Source organism: Oncorhynchus tshawytscha, linkage group LG21 (genome assembly GCF_018296145.1).
Source record: "Oncorhynchus tshawytscha isolate Ot180627B linkage group LG21, Otsh_v2.0, whole genome shotgun sequence".
NCBI classification, from domain to species: Eukaryota; Metazoa; Chordata; class Actinopteri; order Salmoniformes; family Salmonidae; genus Oncorhynchus; species Oncorhynchus tshawytscha.
The window spans coordinates 1,876,071-1,900,927 of record NC_056449.1 but is presented as its reverse complement, the minus strand read 5'-3'; the positions used below and the strand labels follow the sequence as shown (position 1 = coordinate 1,900,927).

The window sequence follows — 24,857 nt, the reverse complement described above, 5'->3', positions numbered from 1 at the left end:
AGAGAGAGAGAGAGAGAGAGAGAGAGAGAGAGAGAGAGAGAGAGAGAGAAGAGAGAAGAGAGAAGAGAGAAGAGAGAAGAGAGAGAGAGAGAGAGAGAGAGAGAGAGAATCTAGCAGGAAGCTTGGCAGCTCAGTGCCAAGAAAGTTGGGCCTGGTTGAAAAAAACAAAGACAAAGCAGGGTAGAGTGCCACAAGAGCAGAAAGGAAAAGGGCTCCTCAATTATATTGTGCTGAGACGACTTAAAACATCTTTAACAGAGAGATATAAACCAAATAAAACATAATCTATAAAATGCATCACTACATCACCACACTTTATTTGAGATTTCTGAAATACCATTCAAAACCGCAGCACGTTGAATTCTGCCGAAACACTATTTTGACTAATAAAATCACCTAATGAATGTATGTCTGTCATTACATGCTAATTAAATACTTCTCCAGGCCCATTTTTAAGTGTTGCCATTGATTTCCCATGCATGTATTAATGAGAGTACAGGCAGTTGGCCAGGGGAGGGGAAGGGATGGGAGGGAGGGGACTGGCAAGGGATGAGGGGCTCTGGAGTGCTGGGTTCAATTGACAAAGCCCTCAGTGACAACAGGAAAAAGAGCAGGGAGAGAGGCAGAGAGAGCAGTGGGTGAAAGAAGAGGCCATCAGGTCTCTCTTTCTCTCCATGGCGGCTGTTGTTAGGCTGGCCAAAACTAGGTCAGTCTCTGGGATACAGAAATGACAGGCTAAATTGCTTTGCCAAAGCTGAGAAAGAGAGGGATATATATATATATATATATATATATATATATATATGTATATATATATATATATATATATATATATATAAGAGAGAGAGAGAGAGAGAGAGAGACAGAAAGAGTGTGGGCCCTCTTTGATTTGTGCTCAGTATAATCGACATATATCTTTTGCAGAAGTTGCGATTCTTGAGTTCATGTCATGACTGCTCAATGTGCAACAACCAATTTTTGGCACAAGGCTAATTGGATTGGACTAAGTCTGTGCCAGGGCTCCACCACGTGGTCAAAAAAGAGACTCCCATTGGCGCTCTTCAAATAAATTACCTAGCAACTATATGTACCAGTGGGACTGAAATGTGTCCAGCACAAGTCCCTATATTTAGGTGTACTGTATCGTACAAAATCCTCAATTACATACTTAATCCTCTTCATTCCTATGTGGAACATAAGCCTTCCAGGAGAAAGCACCACTACTACTTTTTTGCCTTTTTGGGGAGGGTTTTTCACAACCGGCCACAGTCCTTCATCTCCTTCTCCATGGTTCTTTGTCAGGTTTCCTTTGGGAAAGAAACAATCAATCAATCACAAGTATTTTATAAAGCCCTTTTTACATCAGCAGTTGTCACAAGGTTCTTTACAGATACCTAGCCTAAAAACCCAACGAGCAAGCAATGCAGAGGCAGAAGCAGAGTTGCTAGGAAAAACTCCTGGGAAGGCAGGAACCCAGGAAGAAATCGAGAGAGCAACCAGGCTTCGAGGGGTGACCAGTCCTCATCTGGCTATACCAGGTAGAGATTTAAGAGTACGTGACCATTAAGGCCAGATTGTTTTACAATACGTTCAAACGTTTATAGACGAACAGCAGGGTCAGATAATAATGATGGCTACAGAGGGTGCAACACTTTAATATTCTAAAATTAGATAGCTTTTCATAGTCAGGGGTTCAAAGTATCATTACATATTTGCAGCTACTGTTCTTGGATGAAATATGGCTACAAACATTTAACTTTCCTGATAATTGTTGCCCAATCCATAGCCACCAACGTTTTATATGTAGAGCTCAAAATAAATAAAATACTCTAAAGTAGCAGAGGAAGATCAACCTTTATTTATTGAAACTGCTTGCATACAAAATATATTGCACTATAACCAGACAATGTCAACATAAAGCCCAATCTGTTCCACTAATATGTACAAAGAAAATATTGCCCAAAGTGGTGTAACATACAAGGTCAGTCTACCCAGTTGGTTCACTATCTACAGTATTTCTGGTTTCAGTTCTGCTTTCAAAACACAACACCCTACAATGTGTGCAAGACGAAATGTTTTACAATTGTGTTTTTCTTGAATCGTATACGTTCCCAAAATAAATAACTAGAAAACAGTCTGTTTGGCAACACTGTGACTTGACCTTGACAACAGAGTAGACTGTGAGCTGATCTGCAACATCTTGTCAGTTTACGGTCTGCGTCAGATAGATGAATGCCATTCAAATACTGAGTAAACCATTTATGCCCCAGGCAGGGTTAGATAAAGTCCCAGATGGATGGTGCCATTCTGAAGAGACCATGGCCCACATTGCTCAGGCCGTTCATAACGATCTGATCAAACATCTCTTCGAAGTCTGCACCATTAAACTGGGCTAAACCTGCCGTCATTTTCTGTTTTAAAAACCTTTTTTTTTTTGCTTATCCCACCCCTCCACTATTAGTACAAAATATTCAATTAATGTCTATGTAATTTCATCATCATACTTATCTAATTTATATAAAATCCCAAAGACTGAGTCAGACTGGGGCCAGTTCAATTATTGACTGTTAACGCTGGGGAGGAGCAGTGGCTGTTAGCCTGCTGAAAGACAATTTTCCTCATTGGACATTGGCAAAAAACAGCAACACAAGAGATGCTCAGACAGCTGTTCACTGATGCCCATTGGCTGTACATCATCCAATGTTGCAATTTAGAGTGTAAACAAGAAAACAAAAATTATTAAAACAAGACACTAGGAATACCCTCACAGTATTTTTTTTCTTCTTCAACTGTAAACTAAAGTTTTAATGCACAAGCACTGATCCAATATAAGACATATGGTTATAACATGGGACTAAACTTCATCCTCCATACGGCAAAGGTACATGAGACTCAGAGTTAGCTATAGGGTTATCTAAACGTGGTAATATTGTTGACAGCATTCATGTGATTCACCTGCTGAAGAAATCTTATCACATCATCGTTTATTATGGTTCATATTATTTAGTAGTTGCAAATAAACCAAAAAGAATGATAAGTGCACATTTGAAGTTCAATCCAAAATAGCAAAAAAGTATTTTAAACAAATGAGATAATATACAGTATGCACCCCCTTTATATAATTTACAATCTAATGACCATTTGTCAATATCTTATGAACAATATATTAGGGTTGGAGAGAGATGTGTGTGTACCAGTCTTCCCATTGACACTTTTAAATGAAAAACCAACAGGGAAAGTGATTGTTGGTCAATGTATGGCAAAAGGACCATGTGCTCAATATCACTCCCCAGTTCGACATAGTTCATGTTAAAAGGTCCATATATAAGTGCTTCTGTCATAAGGTACTGTACAGTGTTGACGATATGGAGTCCTATCTGAATCTAATAGTCTCCATTAAATGTAGCCAGTGTGAAATGACATGAATCTGTTGAGACTTGAATAAAAATTCACACAAATAAACTCACAGCATTTTTCTCCACTGTGATCCTATGGTAAGATAGATATTGAATTCATGGTCATTCCACCATTTAAAAAAAAGCATTTCTCTATCATTGGCTACAAAAATCATCATCCCTATTCAAGCAATATTCAGCACTAGGAAACAGAAACCAAGCAACGCTTTGGAAAACTCAGGATTGCTGACTGTCGCCAATGTCGAAACCAATGATAAAGGATGTAGCCTACATGCATCGCAAGGTTAAAAAGACAAACTTTTCATTTTTTTTTGGAAGGTGAGCTGTGTGTTCACTACATGAGTAAAATCCATTACTGTTTTCCAATGTCGTCTTCTTCCCTGATTGACTTCTATTTGTGATACTATCCACACGAGATAAAGGCACAGATCAGAGAGGAGGGTTATTCTTTTTTTTTTTTTTGCTAATGATGCAGCCGTGACCTCACATGGTAATGAGTTCTATATTCCACTGTGACACACGGCTCCATAAACACATCATGATGGAAAGAGAAGGCAGGAAGGACCAAACAATCCAACCCTCTAGCCGGAGAAAAGGCTAGTACTGTACACGAACAAGTGATAGAAAACCATATCCTTTTAGAAATTCAGATTCATCATGGTGGCCCCTCTTTTTGTTTTAAACATTTTCTCCCCACAGCTTTTAATCATCTGATAGGTAGTTGTCAACAATGTCAATTAGAAAAAGACTGCAGTCTCAGTTTTCCTTCTCCCATTAACACCTAAAAGCGTAGATGGCTCCTTCCCTGTACACAGTAACCCACCCAACACCCCATCCACCTGCCACTGCTGCTGTCGGAGTTGCTTTGTCCAAAGTGTGCTTAATTTCAGCCCTGACCTGTCCTCTTTGGCCTAACGTGTCTCTAATGAAGAAGCTTCTGGATTGATGGCGTGGTGTGTGTGTGTGAAAGAGACGTGTGTGTGTGTGTGTGAGAAAGACGAGGGTGCCTTCCGTCGGCCCCATCTACGACACCCCGTTCACCACCACCGGGGGCACAGCAGTGGATTCACCGCTAGGGCCCTCCTGCTTCTCCTTCTTGATAGGTCGCTCTTTGATGGGTCTCTGTCGGTTTGCTCCGGGGACAATTCCGTCACCTGCGGGGCCAGGGGGACCTCTGGCTGCAGCATGCACACTCCTCTCATTGTTACTGTCCACTCGGATCTGTGGGACCAGAGAATACTGTATGAGCTGGTAGATTGGGGAGATGCAGGACAACGGAGTAGCGTCACTTACAGGTGAATTAGAGTTTGGAGCAGGCTGTCCGCCAGCCAGATGCATTTATATTAGATTCTCCTGGAGAATAGTCGTCTAATGTGCGTCTACTTTACGTTTGCACACGCCACAGATAACCATTAAATCGGCACTTCTATCAATTGCGTGTCAGTCATGTGGTGAAAAACCCAATGGTCGGAGCTCAAACTTTTGTTCACGTCTCCCCAATTTAAATTAAAAAAGGGCATAAAGGAACTATTTCTCAATGTCAGAAATGCAAATATGACTATTAGAGCACCCCAAGAAGACATTCACAAATCACAAACTTTGAAATACATTTGTATAATACTGTAATATTGCCCTAAAAGTTGGGTTTGAGGTTCTCCAAATCAGCACTAACTTTGGAAACAATCACACAATGTCAGCTCCACAGTGAGGAAATAAAAATCCATGCTCACCCTTCATCTACTCGTGGGTAAAAAATAAAAATAAACTTGTGGGTTAGTAGTATGGAGCGAACTAACAATTGCATTTTAATTCATCAAGATGGCCAAGCTTTGTGTAGTAGTAGGGTGTGGAAACACTTGCTATGCCTCTATGGCCACGCAAATGAAACACTTTGTAAAAAGTGAGAAACATTTGTGAGAATGACAGGGTTGAATTGGGCATCTCTTGGTCAATCTGCAGGGCACATTTCAGGACTTGAGAACTTCCATGGCCATCAACAACAGAACGAGGGTTTAGCAAAACATTGCTTTTCCAAAGTGGATACTGTCCCTACCAACAACGTGGCTTATAAAATATCCCGAACAGCCAGGAGCACCAGTAGAGACAGAGCATTATCAGGGCTTCACTGTGTAAGTGAAAGAGCTACCGCATTAAGCGTCTTCCACCTAAATAACACCGATTAACGGCAAAGTAACCAAATGTCTCCCAGCTGTAGAAAGCTAACTACTGGTGATGCCATAGAAAGTACAAGCCTATGGGAAGAGTCACGATGAAGTCAATGTTTCTGTATAGAGCCGAGGCTGGGACAGATGTGGGGTCTGTGTGTAGATGGTGGGCTATCTACGATGTATTCGATTGTGGAGCTGGTGAAATTTTGGAGAAAGGAGGCAGGTTTATTTAGAGGGGTGGATTGTGCTCAATGGGAAAGTTTTGTCTATTTATGGAGCTTGCCACATGAATTGTGTTTTGGGAGCTGCTGGCTATCTGCATTTGGGCTCTCTGTGTGTGTGTGGATGGCTCATTGGAAAGTGTCTGTGGCGCCAGGGGAGTTTTCTATAGAGCATGCCTGCGGGCTAAATTGAAATGCGACGCTTTGGTCATGGATCTGATCGCAGATCATTTTGGTGAAGTCCCAGAGACAGGCTTTCTTTGGAACTGTGAATTTTATTCAATGGGAAAGATGATTTTTTTTTATCGTAGGATAAATGTTGTCACAGTGGCTTCTTGTTGAAGAGTCATCACCTAACATTGGCTTGCTATAGCCAGCTACCCCCCCCCCCCACAAAATAAGTGAGCTAGATTTTGTTTGTGTACTGCCATATGTCAATAACATAGCAAGTTTCTCTCTGGTATGGGCTAGTAAATATCTTAAAGCTAGCCAGCTAGACAGTGAGAGCCAAAAGATAAGACTGGGGAGAGTTAGAGGAGATAATTCACTTTGTTTCCTCTGCTGCTGGCTTGATACTGTTCACTTGTAATTGTGTCAAAATGTTATGAATATTGTAGAAAAATCCTCAGCCGTGTACCAGCTTACCATGTACAGTAGGCTACAGTAGACTCACCGTGTGAGTCATCAAAATAACTATCTTGCATTCGGGCAGTCTTCGTGGTTTGTATATGCGGGGAGCATAAACTGTATAATAGTTAGTATACAGCACTAACTACATAAATATCTGATAGGATCCATTATCTGCTACCTGTTAAGCCTCTGTCAGAGGTCATTGACTAAGTTGCAAAACGGCTCCTGTTGTGTGACCAAAATGGCTCATTTTATGACCAAATGACAAAATCAAGTACCTACAATGCGCAAATTGTATTATTTTCTAAATTTCCCAGAGGTCTTGAAACGGTACATGGTGACATCTACTGGTAGTGTTATGACACAGCAACTGAGGCTGCTGCCAGGAACAAAGAACACCTGGTGATTCTGGAATTCCTCACCTGCAAAGAATCTTCCTGAGGCCTTAGCTTAGGGTCTCTGGTATTCCGTGAACGTGACTCAGTCCACTGGATGTCTTCAGCTACAGAGACAGACAAGGTAATATACAGGACCTCAAAATGTTATTATGGCAGAATGATTGTATCATTACTCTGACTCATACAGCAGTACATAAAACCCTAAGGCAACGAATGCATTTATATACAGACAGTGAAACGGGGGCCCTTGCACAGTAGGGGTATTATAGTAACAATAGATAGGCTAGTTCGAATATGGATAGTAGACCTTTGAAGCCTCCTCTTCCTCTACCTCCCCGTCCGCGAGGCCCTCCTCCCCCTCTCTTGCGTGTATCGGGTCGTTTGGGGAAGCCCCCTGTCAGCTCGTCAGTGGGGGCCAGAGACCAGTCACTCAGCTCGTCCTTGTGGTCCGACTCGGTCTCAGACGCATTGGAAGCCTCAGAGTTGGTGCCTGGTGAGTGCGATAATTAGTCATCCTGTAAATAATCACCAATTTACCAAGTTCCACTCAGTCCCATACAGCCATAGTATTGTGAAAAAAATAAGGAAATAAGGTTCCATATAGGCTGAACTTGTTGTGTATGAACATACAGTAAAACATAGACAATCAGTGCCTTCTGGACATAGCCTACTGTTCCATTTGTACATGCTGATACCTGCTCCACTCTTTCCAGTTACATACCGGAGGTAAAAGAGGGACCACCGCGTCGTCCACGGCCTCCTCCCCTGCTGAACGGCTTCCCTCCTCTCTGGGAGCCCATGCCCATCATGCCTAGGCCACCGTTGTCTACAATGAAGATCTTGTTGTCAGGCCGTCCAGTCCCCGGGGCCCTGGGGCCTCCTCCCCCAATCTGCCTCAGCTGCTCATCTATCTGCAGCCGCTCCATGCGCAGCTGGTCCACTTCCTACATGGAGACACAGTGTGTCTGTATCATGACTGTATTCAATAACTTACTTCTTTAAAAGTAACCTATATCTCTAATAGTGACTGTTAGGCAGACCTATCATTCTGATGAAGTCAACAGTCAATAGAAAGGTAAACAAACTCCTGATATCAGTCTTTGGATGAAAGCTTCTGCTAAGTGGCATTTATCTTAACATCCATAAAAAGGAACATAATCGTGTTGCAAATTTTAGCAAAGCAATAGGGGAAAGCTTCTAACCTTCAGATAGTTGAGATGATAGTCTAACAGTACTTTAGCATTGGAAATGCTTTCCTTTGTACCCACAAAGACAAACGGCACCATTCCCTGTAAGAGAAATAAATAGACAGGATCTAATGAGGACAGAGTGGCTCCAAAGTCATCAGTAGAAACCAATTAAAGTGAATACAGAGTTCATTTGATTCTAGCCACTTACCTCATCCACTGGAGGTGGCTTCTTGTCGTTCTCAGCCTCGATCCGAACTCGAACAACACCAGATTTATCCACTACTTCCTGGATCAACTTCCCATTTTTTCCAATGACTTTCCCTGGCAAAGGAGATGTGGTATTAGATTATGAATGATGATAAAATGGAGACTGAGTTGATGACTTTTCAAACAGAACACAACTTTATCATCTTCTACTTTACCCACTAAATTCCTTGGTACTTTGATGACATCTTCAGAAAATTCCAAGAAGCTCCTAGCCTTGCGCACTGCCTCTTGATCCTGCAATTGAATCATACCCAGAGGAGATAAAATACATGCATGTCTATCACTAGTATGACCAAGTAAATATAGCTTGTGAGTAGAGGTTTGTGAGCTTCCATATTTGTGCTAGTTGTGTGGTGAGCTCCCTACCTCGCCATAGATGTGGAAGGTGCAGGTCTCTTCGTCCAGGTCTATGGTGGTGACCCCAGGTACTTTCCTGGCCTGCTGGATGTTGGCACCATGGGTCCCGATGGCCAGCCCCATCAGGTCATCTCGGACCACAAACTGCTCATGGAACCTAGATGCCAGCTGCCGAGAGCTCTGCACAAACCATAATCCCACGCATAGCTTAACCATAGTTCACCTCATGCAGAGACAGAGCCTATTGAGGTTAACAACGCTAACATGGCTTTGTCTTAATATGCAACAATAAACAGATTTCGTTTCAATCTTTTTATGCGAGTAAAGTACATGTCGGATAAAAAAAAAAAAGTAATGACAGGCCTGATGGAAACAGAAAGTATTTTGGTAGACTTACAGAAAATAATACGCTAGACAAGGTAGGATCTTTGTGTTAGTAAAATGAATTACGCGAGAAATGTCAGTGGAAATAATTTTATGAGTAAATATTTATATAATAACCATCATATGGAAGTAAACTTGGGGACTTGTGTGGTCCTCCCACTATGATCAGTCTGGAAAGCATGAAGTTTATTAGGCTACAGATGAAATCAATGATGACAAACTTCAGAGGGCGGTGAAAGTACAAGTTGATGAGCTTGAAACTCCTTTCCAATAAATATTGAGGGTCTTATTGGCTGCCGTTTGACAAATATAAATAATATTTCTCCATAATAATAATAATCTCATGTAGGCTATACGCGCCAATACCTAAGTGGGCACACTCGCTATATAAACACAACATTTGTGTGGGAAAACCATCAGTAGAGTTGAAAATGCAATGAAATAGTGTGCATATTGTTATGCAGATTTTAGAATATTTGCATGAAAATCTGTCACCAATTGGATGGAAATCTAGCTAATGTGTTTGACTTGCGAGTGTGCTTAAACTTTAAGTACCTCCAGTTGGCGGCTAGCCTCCTCGTTCCTCTGCATTAGGGACAGCTTGGTGCGCAGGCTCCGGAAATGCATGTCGCTCAGCATCTGCGCCCTTTTGGTTGTAATCTCGTTCACAGACTAAAATCAGAGAAATTATGCGGGAACTGTATGAAACAAGACCTAACAGGGACTGAGGTGTGAAACTTTTAGAAGCCAGAAAAATAATTGAACATACCAGAATAACAAGCTGTCTTTTGTCTGAGTCATAAGTGACATTGAATGCTCCCACTGCCTTCTTAAAATCTTTATGAGAGTCTTTCGAACACCTATGAACAGAAAACAGTTTTGGCCCAATAGTTAGAGTCCAAAATAAGCCTCAAAACCAATCACACATACGGCAGCAATGACAACATAACTCTAGTACTTTACTTGAAAAAGCCTTGAAGAATAGGCCTACTTACATTTGCAGCAAGTCCTCTGGGACGTCTAGGTGAATTTTCAGGAAGGAGTTTTTTGTAGCTGTCTTGTTTGGGTTGACAGGCCGTAACCTATCTAATGTGACTATTTCATTGAGCGTGGCATCACAAGCTGCATACTCTATGACATAAAACTGAGAAAAAGAGACTTACATGGGGATCATCATGATAAGATTACAATAGCTACATAATAATAATAAATTAATGCAAACTCTCGCTTGAACCGCTGCATTGGACTTACCTCTCCCTTCACCATCCGGACCTTCGCCAGCCACCACCCACATGGCTCTTTATCATTAGCCCTAGAATAAACCTGTGGATAGAACAGTGGATAATATTTGATTAATTAAGTACATCTTGTGGAGTTATTCTCACTGATATCCATTTTAATTGTTTGCGATACATATTCACCAAACCCCTGTGAATAACCAAACAGAAAGAATACTAAACAGCAGTTCCCTTCTGCTTTCAAGAAACACATAAATATCGAGCTGCCATTGTATATCCTAGCCTACTAGCAATCAGCAAAGTATTGGGTTTAATTGACATTGACCAGTGGGAGGGAAGTCCTTATCCATTACTTACAGCACATACCTCAACTTCATCACTCTCGTTTATCTCTTTCTGAAAACCTGTGGGTGGAGGAAATCGAACATCATGGAAGGGAATTTGACGTTCTGGCTGCCAACTGAAAGAATAGAAATAAACAAATGAAACCAGGGCACTTCACAAGGGGAAATTAATCAACGACTGAACAAGTGTGCGGTGCACACACACTATAGTTCAATTAAAAGAGAAGTTACCAATTGTTATTTGCAAGTACAACTAATTATAGTAGACATGTAGTCCATGGTGGTTAACTATTACTCAATGCCTGGGTCTGATTCAAAGTAGCATACTGCGTTGCTATTTATCTAACTACTGTAACTACCAACTAGTTACAGTAGCTAGCTAGTTGGCTAGCTGGATAGGCCACATTAGATTTGAACGCTAGCTAGCTAACGTTAGCTAATTGGCTTATGTTGCCGGAAACCAAACACTCACTTGTTTTCAAAGGACACGGTGACAGCACTTTCATGAACATCCTTCAAATATCCCTAAAATGAGAAAAGGGTTGAGAAAAAACAAGACATGAAGCAGACAGTCATTGAGCCAACAAGAGGTCAAAGCCAAAAAGATTTTAATCTCATTGACTGTTGCTAGATAGCAAGTCTTATTAACGTTACAATATTAACTAGCCAACAGCTGAAACTAACGTTACTCGACGAAATAACAAATACCACCAACAGCACGAAACTCAAATAATTTATGGCCTTATTGAACCAACTTCAGATGTGTTGTTAGCCAGCATTGGCTGCACGTCTGGCAGAATAAGCCTGTGCTGTCTTGTCTGGGCCTGACGCGTTACCCCTTAGCTAGCTAGCTGTAGCAAGATAGCTCACTGACGGACTCAACGCAACATATTTACTAGACACCGCTGTACAACAGAAACGCATTCAAATACTAGAACTAGCATCTAGCTAACGTTACCAACCCACCTTGTAAAAAGCCCCACTCGTCCCCCTGACTTCAACAGCTAGCTCGTCCATGACACCTAAGCTAATGTAATGCTAGCTGGGTAACGTTAGCTACGACACTATGAGTGCAAAACTACGGTCTTGAATCTCTCGGTAACGTCGTTACCCTTTTGCACGCTTTAATTTTTCGATTTGCAAAGTTGCGATTTTAGATTTATAAAGAAAAGAACGCGAAACATTTAAATGATGCTAGATTATACAGTTCGCAACTGCTCTTGCACGTATTGATGTGTAAACATAAGAGCCTCCCTTCCCATCGTCACGTGACAAGGGTCAACTACCATGTTCACTCAGTTTCATTTCATCGGTTTCTATTCAGGAATGAGTGGTTCAGCGATCACTGTTCAATGGATGTAATAATCATCATAGTAAAAAAATAAATATATGAAATCTATTGTGAAGTTGTGAAACCTATTCTTATTCTGTGAATTATCCCCCCTTTGACATGTTCAAATAACTCAAGCATGGTTTGGCATCTTTTATCTAATTCGGAACAAACTAGACATGGCCAAAAAATAACGGCACCGATTGGCCTATAGGTAGCGCTGTAGAAAACAGAAACTTTGTATGTACCGATAGGTACACTTTTTTGCCCGCTTTGAGGACAATACAGTGCCCCTGACACGGCCTGCAACCAAAACATGCGGACTCTCCTTCACTCTTGCTGAGGTGAGTAAAACATTTAAACTTGTTAACTCTCGCAAGGCTGCAGGCCCAGACGGCATCCCCAGCCGCGCCCTCAGAGCATGCGCAGACCAGCTGGCTGGTGTGTTTACGGACATATTCAATCAATCCCTATCCCAGTCTGCTGTTCCCACATGCTTCAAGAGGGCCACCATTGTTCCTGTTCCCAAGAAAGCTAAGGTAACTGAGCTAAACGACTACCGCCCCGTAGCACTCAATTCCGTCATCATGAAGTGCTTTGAGAGACTAGTCAAGGACCATATCACCTCCACCCTACCTGACACCCTAGATCCACTCCAATTTGCTTACCGCCCAAATAGGTCCACAGACGATGCAATCTCAACCACACTGCCCTAACCCATCTGGACAAGAGGAATACCTATGTGAGAATGCTGTTCATCGACTACAGCTCAGCATTTAACACCATAGTACCCTCCAAACTCGTCATCAAGCTGATCAAGCGAGACCCTGGGTCTCGACCCCGCCCTGTGCAACTGGGTACTGGACTTCCTGACGGGCCCCCCCAGGTGGTGAGGGTAGGTAACAACATCTCCACCCCATTGATCCTCAACACTGGGGCCCCACAAGGGTGCGTTCTGAGCCCTCTCCTGTACTCCCTGTTCACCCATGACTGCGTGGCCACGCACGCCTCCAACTCAATCAAGTTTGCGGACGACACAACAGTGGTAGGGTTGATTACCAACAACGACGAGATGGCCTACAGGGAGGTGAGGGCCCTCGGAGTGTGGTGTCAGGAAAATAACCTCACACTCAACGTCAACAAAACTAAGGAGATGATTGTGGACTTCAGGAAACAGCAGAGGGAACACCCCCCTATCCACATCGATGGAACAGTAGTGGATAGGGTAGTAAGTTTTAAGTTCCTCGGCATACACATCACAGACAAACTGAATTGGTCCACCCACACAGACAGCATCGTGAAGAAGGCGCAGCAGCGCCTCTTCAACCTCAGGAGGCTGAAGAAATTCGTCATGTCACCAAAAGCACTCACAAACTTCTACAGATGCACAATCGAGAGCATCCTGTCGGGCTGTATCACCGCCTGGTATGGCAACTGCTCCGCCCACAACCGTAAGGCTCTCCAGAGGGTAGTGAGGTCTGCACAACGCATCACCGGGGGCAAACTACCTGCCCTCCAGGACACCTACACCACCCGATGTCACAGGAAGGCCATAAAGATCATCAAGGACAACAACCACCCGAGCCACTGCCACTACCCCGCTATCATCCAGAAGGCGAGGTCAGTACAGGTGCATCAAAGCTGGGACCGAGAGACTGAAAAACAGCTTCTATCTCAAGGCCATCAGACTGTTAAACAGCCACCACTAACATTGAGTGGCTTCTGCCAACACACTGACTCAACTCCAGCCACTTTAATAATGGGAATTGATGGGAATTGATGTAAAATATATCACTAGCCACTTTAAACAATGCTACTTAATATAATGTTTACATACCCTACATTATTCATCTCATATGTCTACGTATATACTGTACTCTATATCATATACTGCATCTTTATGTAATACATGTATCACTAGCCACTTTACTATGCCACTTTGTTTACATACTCATATGTATATACTGTACTCGATACCATCTACTGCATCTTGCCTATGCCGCTCTGTACCATCACTCATTCATATATCTTTATGTACATATTCTTTATCCCTTTACACTTGTGTGTATAAGGTAGTAGTTTTGGAATTGTTAGTTAGATTACTCGTTGGTTATTACTGCATTGTCGGAACTAGAAGCACAAGCATTTCACTACACTTGCATTAACATCTGCTAACCATGTGTATGTGACAAATAAATTTGATTTGATTTAGGTGTCTTTTCTCACGTTGAACAAATTTGCCTTAATTTTCAGTCAGATAGATTATTAATTAATTAATTATCAGTCAGAATAGATTTTCCTCCTTTGAAATGTTTGAAAACCTTGGAAATAACACACAATTCAGTATGTAGGCTCATGGTACATCTCTTAATTTACACTGAATAATAATATAAATGCAACATGTAAAGGGTTGGTCCCATGTTTCATGAGCTAAAATAAAATAAAAGATCCCAGGAATGTTCCATATGCACAAACAGCTTATTTCTCTAAAATGTTGTGCACAAATTGTATTACATGCCTGTTCGTGAACATATCTCCTTTGCCAAAATAATCCATCCACCTGTCAGGTGTGGCATATCAAGAAGCTGAATAAACAGCACTATCAGTACACAGGTGCACCTTGTGCTGGGGGACAATAAAAGACCAAGGTAAAATGTTCAGTTTTGCCACACAACCCAATGCCACAGATGTCTCAAGTTGAGGGAACGTGCAATTGGCATGCTGACTGCAGGAATGTCCACCAGAGCTGTGGCCAGATAATTAAATGTTAATTTCTCTACCATAAGCCGCATCCAACATCATTTAAGAGAATCCTCAGCTTTCTCCCATCAAAGCCATTAAACTCAAACTGTTTTAAAGTCACCATTGGCCTCATGGTAAAATCCCTGAGGGGTTTCCTTCCTCTCCGGCAACTGAGTAAGGAAGGACGCCTGTATCTTTGTAGTGACTGGATGTATTGATACACCATACAAAGTGTAATTAATAACTTCACCATGCTCAGAGATATTCAATGCCTGCTTTAAAAATGTTTTTCACCCATCTACCAATAGGTGCCCTTCTTTGCCAGGCATTGGAAAACCTCCCTGGTCTTTGTGGTTGAATCTGTGTTTGAAATAATTGTATATGTGGGGTACAGAGATGAGGTAGTCATTCAAAAATCATGTTATTATTGCACACAGAGTCAGTCTATGCAACTTATTTTATGACTTGTTAAGCAAATCTTTACTCCTGAACTTATTTAGGCTTGCCATAACAAGCCTTCAAACTCAGTGCCTTTTGCTTGACGTCATGGGAAAATCAAAAGAAATCAGCCAAGACCACAGAAAAAAATTGTAGACCTCCACAAGCCTGGTTCATCCTTGGGAGCAATTTCCAAATGCCTGAAGGTACACGTTCATCTGTACAAACAATAGTACCCAAGTATAAACACCATGGGACCACGCAGCCGTCATACTGCTTGGGAAGGAGACGCGTTCTGTCTCTTATAAATGAATGTACTTTGGAGCGAAAAGTGCAAATCAATCCCAGAACAACAGCAAAGGACCTTGTGAAGATGCTGGAGGAAACAGGTACAAAGGTATCTATATCCACAGTAAAACGAGTTTTCTATCAACATAACCTGAAAGGCCGCTCAGCAAGAAAGAAATATCTGTCTCTAGTTCATTTACTGCTTGCTTGTACAAAAATACTAATGCAACTAAATCTATGCAACGCTCTACCCACTAGGCTACCCTGCCGCCCCAGTATGTCTAGGTAATCCTTTCTAAAGTGGCTTTTTTCAAAATGTATTGTGTATTAAAACTACATAAGTGTTGCTCCACTTTCTGGAGGACTGAGTTTTAAAAATCAGTGGAATTTGAGAATGGTAGTTTCCGTGTTACATCTTAAAACTAAGGGCAACCATGTCATCCAACAGGAGACACGTCCAATGATTAAAATAAAATAAAGTTAACTAAAGGTTAAATAGAAAATTACAAAATTAAAATGATCTATACTGGTAAGAGTAGTCTGGCTAGCTACATTATCAGATGTTACATGTTTCTAATGTTGCCAGAAAGAGTAATTTACTTGGCTAGCTATAGCCTAATGTTATCTAGCTAACATTGAACCTGGTTGGCTAGCTACCTGCAGATTCATGCAGGGTAGTAATGTCATGAGTTGTGATTATGGTTCATTGTTTACCTAGTTAGCTAGCTAACGTTAGCTGGCTGGCTACCTAGCTAACATTATGTGTATGACCTTATTATTCGTATATCGGAGCTATTTCCTTGGCTAGATAAAACCCAATGTTAGCTAGCTAACATTGAACCTGGTTGGTTAGCTACTAGCAGATTCATGAAGGGTAGTAACGTCACGAGTTATGATTATGGTTCATTGTTTATCTCCACTACGCAAGTAACCATTTCGGGTGCATTCATAAATTCAGTCTGGCTATCTACTCTGATTTCAGAGCACTCTCATCTGAGTGTGCCAGAGAGCGCAGAATAAATGATGAATTTACGAATGCTTTGAACAGGAAACGCTCTGAATTTACGAACTGACAATCTGACAGCACAGTTGCAGTCACCAACACTCTGGATAACATAACAGCCTAACCAGCTCTGCTAGGGCGAGTAATGTTCAGTGAGCTGCTCCCAATCACTTTGATGTCTGGAAGTTGCCGGAAAGTTAGCTTGGGTGCTTGACTGCTGCTGTTAGTACATTCTAATCAACGATGCTGAATGGGTGTGGACAAAGAAGGGCTCTCCAGTAGAAGTACCAAAACATTCAAAGGCCATTTTCTCAGAAGTGAGTTTACAGGTTTATCAACTTTCAAAGCAAAATTACTTTCCCATTGTTTGTATTGTATGATATACCATTTTGTAGCTCTGAGTCTCTACTTTTATCCAATGTAGAAATCATAACAAATTTTGCTACATAAGACCGATTTGAGCTGGTCAGACACATATGTATGTAAACACTCCAGCCAGCTGGTCTGCGCATTCTCTGAGGAGTTGGCTAAGGATGCCTTCTTGGCCAGCAGCCTTGCGAAGGCTAACACGCTTAAATGTCATACTCACATCGGCCATGAGAGCTCACGGTCCATGGGAGTGGCACTGTGTTTTCCTCAAAGCGGGTGAAAAAGGTGTTTAGCTTGATCGGGAGCAAGACATCGGTGTCCGCGACGTGGCTGGTTTTCCCTTTATAATCCGTGACTGTCTGGAGTCCCTGCCACATATGTCTGGTGTCTGAGCTGTTGAATTGCAACTCTACTTTGTACTGATGTTTTGCCTGTTTGATAATTATCTCGGGAGGTAATGTGGTCTGCATTTGATTGTGAGGTATTCTAGGTCATGTGAACAAAAGGATGTGAGTTCCTATACGTTACCACGAGTAGTTAATCATGAAACATACACCCTCTTTATTTTTCCCAGGGAGAGTTCTTTATTCCTCTCTGCTTGATGTACTGAGAACCCAGCTGGCTCTATGGCCGGGGACAGTATATCCAGAGAGAGCCATGATTCTGTGAAACAAAGTATGTTATAGTCCCTGATGTCTCTCTTGAAGGGGATGCTCGCCCTGAGCTCACCTACTTCCCCCAAGTGTATTAATACACGAAAGGTTGTAAGCAAATTAATCTCCTAACATTATTTTGACAGTAAAATTATAGCAACAATAGCCTCATTGTCAACCCAAAATTCATGCCAATCACTTGTTCTGTAAGGGCCGACGCCGGACAGGATAAGCAGGTACCGGGAGTCAGACATTTATTCGGAAACAGACATAGAACAAGACAGGAACAGCATCACGGGTAACATGGACATATGACAAACAATGCAGCAGCATGAAACAGTGCTGGGGAACTGACAAATATATGGGAGGTTATAAACATGTGATTGAGTGAGTCCAGGTGAGTCCAATATCGCTGAAGCGCGTGACGAGGGAAGTCAGCTGTGCTTAAATTATAGTGGCAGGAGTGCGTAATGCAGGGCAGCCTGGCGCCCTTGAGCGCCAGGGGGGGGAAGAGCGGGAACAGGCGTGGCTGTAACCCGCCTCCCCCCTCTAGGGGCGAGACATGGGCGCTGGGCAAGCCGGCTGGGGGTATAATCCCCACGAGGAACACAATGAATAACGATTGCTTGGCTATACAGTGCCTTGCGAAAGTATTCGGCCCCCTTGAACTTTGCGACCTTTTGCCACATTTCAGGCTTCAAACATAAAGATATAAAACTGTATTTTTTTGTGAAGAATCAACAACAAGTGGGACACAGTCATGAAGTGGAACGACATTTATTGGATATTTCAAACTTTTTTAACAAATCAAAAACTGAAAAATTGGGCGTGCAAAATTATTCAAAAAAGTTAGTGCAAAAGGGGTCAATGCAAATAGTCTGGGTAGCTATTTGGTTAACTATTTAGCAGTCTTATGGTTTGGGGGTAGATGCTGTTCAGGGTCCTGTTGGTTACAGACGTGCATCGGTAACACTTGCCTTGCGGAAACAGAGTGTCATGACTCTCTTTCTTTGGCGAGGATCAAAGGTGCCAGATCAGCTCGGCACAGGGCTGACAGCCAGAACCCCCCCCCTCTCCCACCAGAGTGGAAGGGGGGAGTTGGGCCGGTTTTGTGACTTAACGGCGGTTGTAAACCGTGCAGATTTACAAAGTCAACTGTTCAGAATGAGACTGATGAGTTAATAATTCATAATTGACTGTTACTGATGTGAGATATTTATAATATCTTTAGAGTTTAAGTCAGGAGATAGTAACTCGTTAAAGTGTGTTTGGTGTGTTTAATTGCTAAATTGTAATTATTTCACCACTATGGCCTATTTTATTTCCTTACCTCTCTAATATTACTACATTTGCACACACTGTATATAGCCTTTTCTACTATGTTATTGTCTGTACGTTTGTTTGTCCCATGTGTAACTCTGTGTTGTTGTTTGTGTCGCACTGCTTTGCTCTATCTTGGCCTGGTCACAGTTATAAATGAGGACTTGTTCTCAACTGGCCTACCTTGTTAAATAAAGGTGAAATAAAAATAAATAAAAATAACTATTCCCCTGGTGCCTTAATTGCTAATGAGTTAGTTGTTACATGATTTATTTAATTGAGTAATAATTAAAAGTATTAGGTAATTATTTGATAAATAGCAGTCATCACATTAAGATGCTCTCAATAGTGCTGTTTTTGAGGATCTTTTCAGCCTCCTGAGGGGGAAGAGGCGTTGTCCTGCCTCCTTCACAACTGTGTTGGTGTGTGTGGACCATGTTAATTCCTTAGTGATGCGGACACAGAGGAACTTGAAACTCTCAACCTGCTCCACTACAGCCCCATTGATGTGGATGAGGGCGTGCTCGACACTCTGTTTCCTGTTGTCCACGATCAGCTCCTTTGTCTTGCTGATATTGAGGGAGAAGTTGTTGTCCTGGTACCACACAGCAAAGTCACTGACCTCCTCCCTATAGCCTGTCACATCGTCAGTGATCAGGCCTACCACCGTTGTGTCATCAGCAAACTTAATGATAGTGTTGGAGTTGTGCGTGGTCACACAGTCATAGGTGAACAGGGATTTAGCACACACCCCTGAGGGGCTATGATATTTAAATATTCTGATCAATATTTGAGTTAATTCTGGAAACGGTAATGCGTTAAATAAACTTTTCCCATGGTACCCCAGATTACTATTGAATTAATTGTTACGTTTATGATTAATTTAATCGTGCAATAATTGAATTGTGGTATGTAATTATTCTTTGAATAATTGTCATCGCATTAATGATAGTTGCGACAGAACATCAGTTAAGAACATATTCTTATTTACATTGATGGCCTACAGCACCCAAACCCTAACGACAATGGGGCAATTGTGCGCCGCCCTATAGGACTCCCAATCACAGCCGGTTTTGATGCAGCCCGGGATCAAACCAGGGTCTGTAGTGACACCTCTAGCACTGAGATGGAGTGCCCTAGACCACTGCGCCACTCGGGAGCGGTAACAGGATTGTGTAGGGCCACAAATCTCCACTCCGGGGAGCCTTTTGTGGAATGGATTCATTTTACACTGCCACAGGAGGCAATAAATGTTTTCTCTAAAAAATAACTAAGTCAGGGCATTGCTGGGGAATACTTCGCGTTATAAATCCAGGCTGAATGTTTTTTTTTAAATCACTGTTTGCTACACCTATTGTTAATTGATTATGTGGGTTTTATTTCACTAAGATCAATAATATGAACGGGCATGATAAGACTGCTCAACAACACATAACCTGAAATGATAGGTATATAATTTATATGGTGGCACCTGTTAGGTTACTCTTTGCATTTTCAATGAATGTGTCAAACTGTAAGGAGTAAATATCATGCTCATTACATTTGTGTCTTGTTTATTTTTGGCAAGAAATTATGTAGCCTTCACATAATACTCTATCAATGCGATTTCAGTATGCAATAGCACTGTCAGTCCTCTAAGGGAATTAGTATCACATTATAGCACTAGATGTCACTGCACTCTCAAATAATAAAGCAGAAAGAAGATGTGAGCTGCATTGGATTTCCTCATAACAGAATATACGTTTTCAATAATGTTACAGTTGCACCAGGTCCAGTGTACGCCAACTCATGTAGTGTTGATCACCAAGAATGACCTTTGTGTTCAGATCTTTAAGTATTGGATAACACTTTGACAGTTGAAATGAGAAAGGTTTGAAAACCCACACCCGATCTAGATGTGTAGTATAGGTTATTGTTGAGCAAGGTTAAGCACTTGTAATGATACAATTTTGCCAATGCATTCTTTGGCAACATTGCTATTGACGTGACATTAAATGTAATGGCAGGTGCATCACATTGTTAATAAATTGTATAATGCAATACAAGTATCCTTTCTTGACAGTGAGTCAGAGCCATAAAAACTACATTAGATACAGTGAGCTCCAGAAGTATTGGGACATTGACAAAAGTTGTTTTGGCTCTGTACTCCAGCACTTTGGATTTGAAATTATAGAATGGGGCTAAAGTGCAGATGGTCAGCTTTAATTTGAGAGTATTTTCATCCATATTAGGTTGAACCGTTTAGAAATGTCAGCACTTTTTGCTCAAAGTCCACCCCCATTTTAGGTGACCAAAAGTATTGGGACAAATTCGCTTATGTGTATTAAAGTAGTCAAAAGTTTAGTATTTGGTCCTATATTCCTAGCATGCAATGATTACATCAAGCTTGCTGTTTGTTTTTGGTTGTGTTTCAGAGTATTTTGTGCCCAATAGAAATGAATGGTAAAATGTAGTGTCATTTTGGATTCACTTATGGTAAACAAGAATCTGGATGCTGCCATGATTACAGATAATCCTGAATGAATTGTGAGAAAGTTAGACACCATTACAATAACAGGGGAAGTTAGCACTTTTTTGGGGGGGGTGTATGATATTATGCCTCTAACTTTATCACTCATCATTATTCAAGATTCATTCTGGAGTTCACTGTTATGATGGTTTTCATCAAGATCCACCTCACACAACCCCCTTTGTATTGCTGAGCACTGTTTTCAACTGAAGTGATTCCATGGTGTTGACAAGAGGTGCAGGAACATAAAAACCTAATGTGTGGGCACAGGCAAGGGAAAAACTTGCCTCTTCTATTCCATGCTGGAGAGGACTCTGTGTGTGGCAAAGCCAGCCATTCTCTCCCCAGCTGGCATGCCTATCACACTAAGAGCTCTTACTCAGTGAGCAGTTCATGGCAGCTACTGCAGGGAATACAGCCACCTCTCTCTGCTTTGAGCAGGGGGGATGAAACACCCCCAAAATGGCATGTCACTTTTTTTAATGCACATTCTCTGGATGTTGGCCCAGGTTCCTTTTTTTCAGAATTAGTTTCTTTAGTGTGTTTGGAGGTAGAGTGGTGGGGTTTGGAGTAGTTGTCTATTCCAGGCAGGTTCAACCCACTGTCAGCATGAAAATGAGACATGGCACAATGCAACTTCAACCACCCTTCTTTCATGCCCCAGCCTAGAAATGTGTGACAGACAGTGAACACCCTGTATTTTCTCATTCAATGTTGTTTTTTCCCTTTTGAAAACTAGATGGCTAATTTACCATTTTAATCCAGGGTTAAGAGAGGAGACAGGTTTCAACGTGACAGTAAAAACATATGGAAGAGAATAATGATAGTGTAACAGAGAAATTAGTTGGTGAGATCTGCCTTGAGATCAGCTAGTCAGTCAGGATACAATTAACAATGTCAAATATTGTAACTAAATGGTGGACCTTTTACCACATGCCCTGACAATAATCAAAGAGCTTTGTGAAAGAGACAATCAGATGGAGAAAGAGCCATAATGGAAGAGCAGACAGAACCATGACTACCCTCTGATTTGTCTGCCAGGCCCATCAGCAGCTCCCCTGATCAGAGCACTGTAGGAACAGGGCTCTGCGAAAATACCAATGTCAGGGCAGGATACGTCATCCACTTTTGCCAGTATCTTCGCTCAAACACAGTCGAATGTCTCTCAGCTTGTCACGTAGAAGTGAACATGTAGAGAAAAATGAAGATAGCCTCTGTGGACAAAGTGAATGTCAATATGCAGTAAGAGAGCATAGGAAATCATTATTACAATATCGTGAAACTCTTAGGTAAATTAATGTTTAATTTTAAACCATCAGAGCATTCAGTCATGACAACCACTGGAATGACCTTGCTAAACAGGACGAGTTCCCCCGACAAGTCATTTCACAGTACATTTCAGAATAAAAGTATGAGAAGAAGCAATCCAGGTCAGTTAGAGTTTGTCAGAGTTACAAAAACATGCTAGTCACTAATGCAAGCTATTTACAATTACACACTTATCTGACACAAGCAGAGTAGAGTCGGGAATAACATCTGATTCAAATACTTTTTTACGTAAGATAAAAAAGTTATGAATACACTAAATTGGACATGACAACTACATCCATTTCCCAAGCAGTCAATGAATGAGTGCATTATGCATACTGTAGGCCTAGAACTTACTTACTGTATAACTTTACATGAGCTTTTTCCACCCTAGAATATTGACCTTATTGTGGCTTTCCCTTAGGTGGTACATCACATTGATTTGTATTGTGTGGTAGCCCTCAGTACAGTTAGTGTCACACAAAGCACAACAGCACTGGTACATTATCCTGGGGGAAAACAGTCAAGCGGGTACGATTTCATTTGAAGTCAAGTAGATTTGTTTTGCTTTTGTCAGCAAATTTTATGGACAGAAGGCTGGAGGAAAAGATGGATAAAATGATGCATTATTGATTGCATACGTGATCCATGATTTAAAATTAAAGTGTAATATAATGTGAATAAATTCCCCACTTTGTTGTTTGTATTCTTTATAGAGTTATGTGCACTTGATACCATTGTTCCATTTTGTAATGTATGACTACTGTACATGTGGACATTTGCCTGCAATTGAAGAGAGGGAATCCTCAAGGGATATTCCGCAACCACATATGTATGCCCGGGACCGTGGAAAGTCTGATCCAAATACTAACCTGCCATTTGTACGTATACAGTACTTCTATTATGGGAAGATCATTAAAACATATCCCAGGGTTAAATACATTCCAGAGATGATTGACGTGTGTGCTTTCTATCTACTCCAACTTAGTAAAACACATTTGATAGAAAGATTTATGTGGCCGTTTTTAATGGTGTATTTCATGAGGATGTTTGTCAACAAACTTTTATTAATTCTTTGGCCTCTGGAGTAATTGCAAAAACATTTTTTTGTTGATGGGGTAATTTTTCATGCCTATCAGAGTTTCTCCTCGATTACACTTCCAATATATTTCCAAAATGTTAAGAACTGGGGTAAAAAGCAATAACGTTCTGGTAATTTTTTTCTCCCATTTTGATGGACAGGTCAATACATTTCTGCTGGTGGAGTTTGATGGCTTGGAGATATCCAGGTTCATAAACCTTCTTGACATTTATGACAGGTATTAGTTTAATCTCCTCTCATTTAGCCTCTCATCATCCCATCCTCTAGGTGGTTTGTGTCTCTGGCACAACTGTCTGTCTCCTCACTTCCCTAATTAAAGCTGCTGCTTTAAGCAGCCCTTCCACCTCAGTTGGAAAGACTGCTTGAGATTAGGCCTAGACTAGCCTCGGCTTCCAGGCCTTGCTCATGACTGTCACATTGTTCTCAAAAGCATGGGGAAATTCCTATTAGGTATGAGTGGAGCCCCTGCTGGCTGATTGTCTGTGAGTAGCCAAGATATTTCAAAAACAACCACCCTTGCTATCCCTCTTCAGAAGAACAGATTTTCCAGAGTAAGATAATTTACAGTGCTAGCATTGCAAGCAATATTTTCAGAAAATGGATATTTAAGATTTTTAAATGTTCTTATAATTTGATTGAAATGACACTTGGACATGGGCACCATTGAACATGATTGGCTTTCGATTTTGACTCTGCCTCTGTTTGAACACGCCTATTCGAATTGTTGGGAGGGGCAAACAGCTTGGATCTCCTACAGCTTGGATTCTCCTACAGCTTCTTTTGGCCTTTTTCCGGCAGGAACTTCCACAGGCTTTCAAACCCCCAGGTGAGGTGAAAGCCTGGTAGAGCCTTACACAAACAAGCCTGTTCGATATTTTTTGGTCATATAGGCTTGTGAGTTATGTTTCCAATCTCACTGTGACAATGACAATATGTCGGAATAAATCACCCACAGTTGATGAAAAACAAAAAAGTTGTTGATGATTAATTTGTTTATATTGAACAGATTCATTGCTGAGGTGACATTTCCATGCCTTTAGAATAGTGGTTACCAAACATTTTATAGTCCCATACCCCTTCAAACATTCAACCTCCAGCTCCTTATGCCCTCTAGCACCAGGGTCACTGCACTCTCAAATGTTTTTTGTTGTTGTTGCCATCATTGTAAGCCTGACACACACA

General features: G+C 41.4%; 1 protein-coding gene across 2 annotated transcripts; it reads right to left on the bottom strand.

Annotated features, from left to right (window-relative positions):
* Positions 1-1,835: 1,835 nt before the first annotated feature.
* LOC112220709 (synaptic functional regulator FMR1) lies at positions 1,836-11,889 on the bottom strand. Of its 2 annotated transcripts, none has more exons than XM_024382559.2 (15): positions 11,580-11,889; positions 11,086-11,138; positions 10,627-10,729; positions 10,283-10,354; positions 10,027-10,175; positions 9,801-9,891; positions 9,587-9,703; positions 8,657-8,827; positions 8,446-8,524; positions 8,232-8,344; positions 8,036-8,122; positions 7,555-7,777; positions 7,141-7,323; positions 6,858-6,937; positions 1,836-4,637 (listed from the first exon to the last, which is right to left on the bottom strand). In XM_024382559.2, exons 1-15 carry the CDS (start codon positions 11,628-11,630, stop codon positions 4,440-4,442), a joined length of 1,770 nt encoding a protein of 589 aa, XP_024238327.1. In that variant the 5' UTR covers positions 11,631-11,889; the 3' UTR covers positions 1,836-4,439. The 2 variants fall into 2 exon arrangements, with proteins under 2 accessions (XP_024238327.1, XP_024238328.1); XM_024382560.2 differs by having other exon boundaries at positions 10,636-10,729.
* Positions 11,890-24,857: the final 12,968 nt, after the last annotated feature.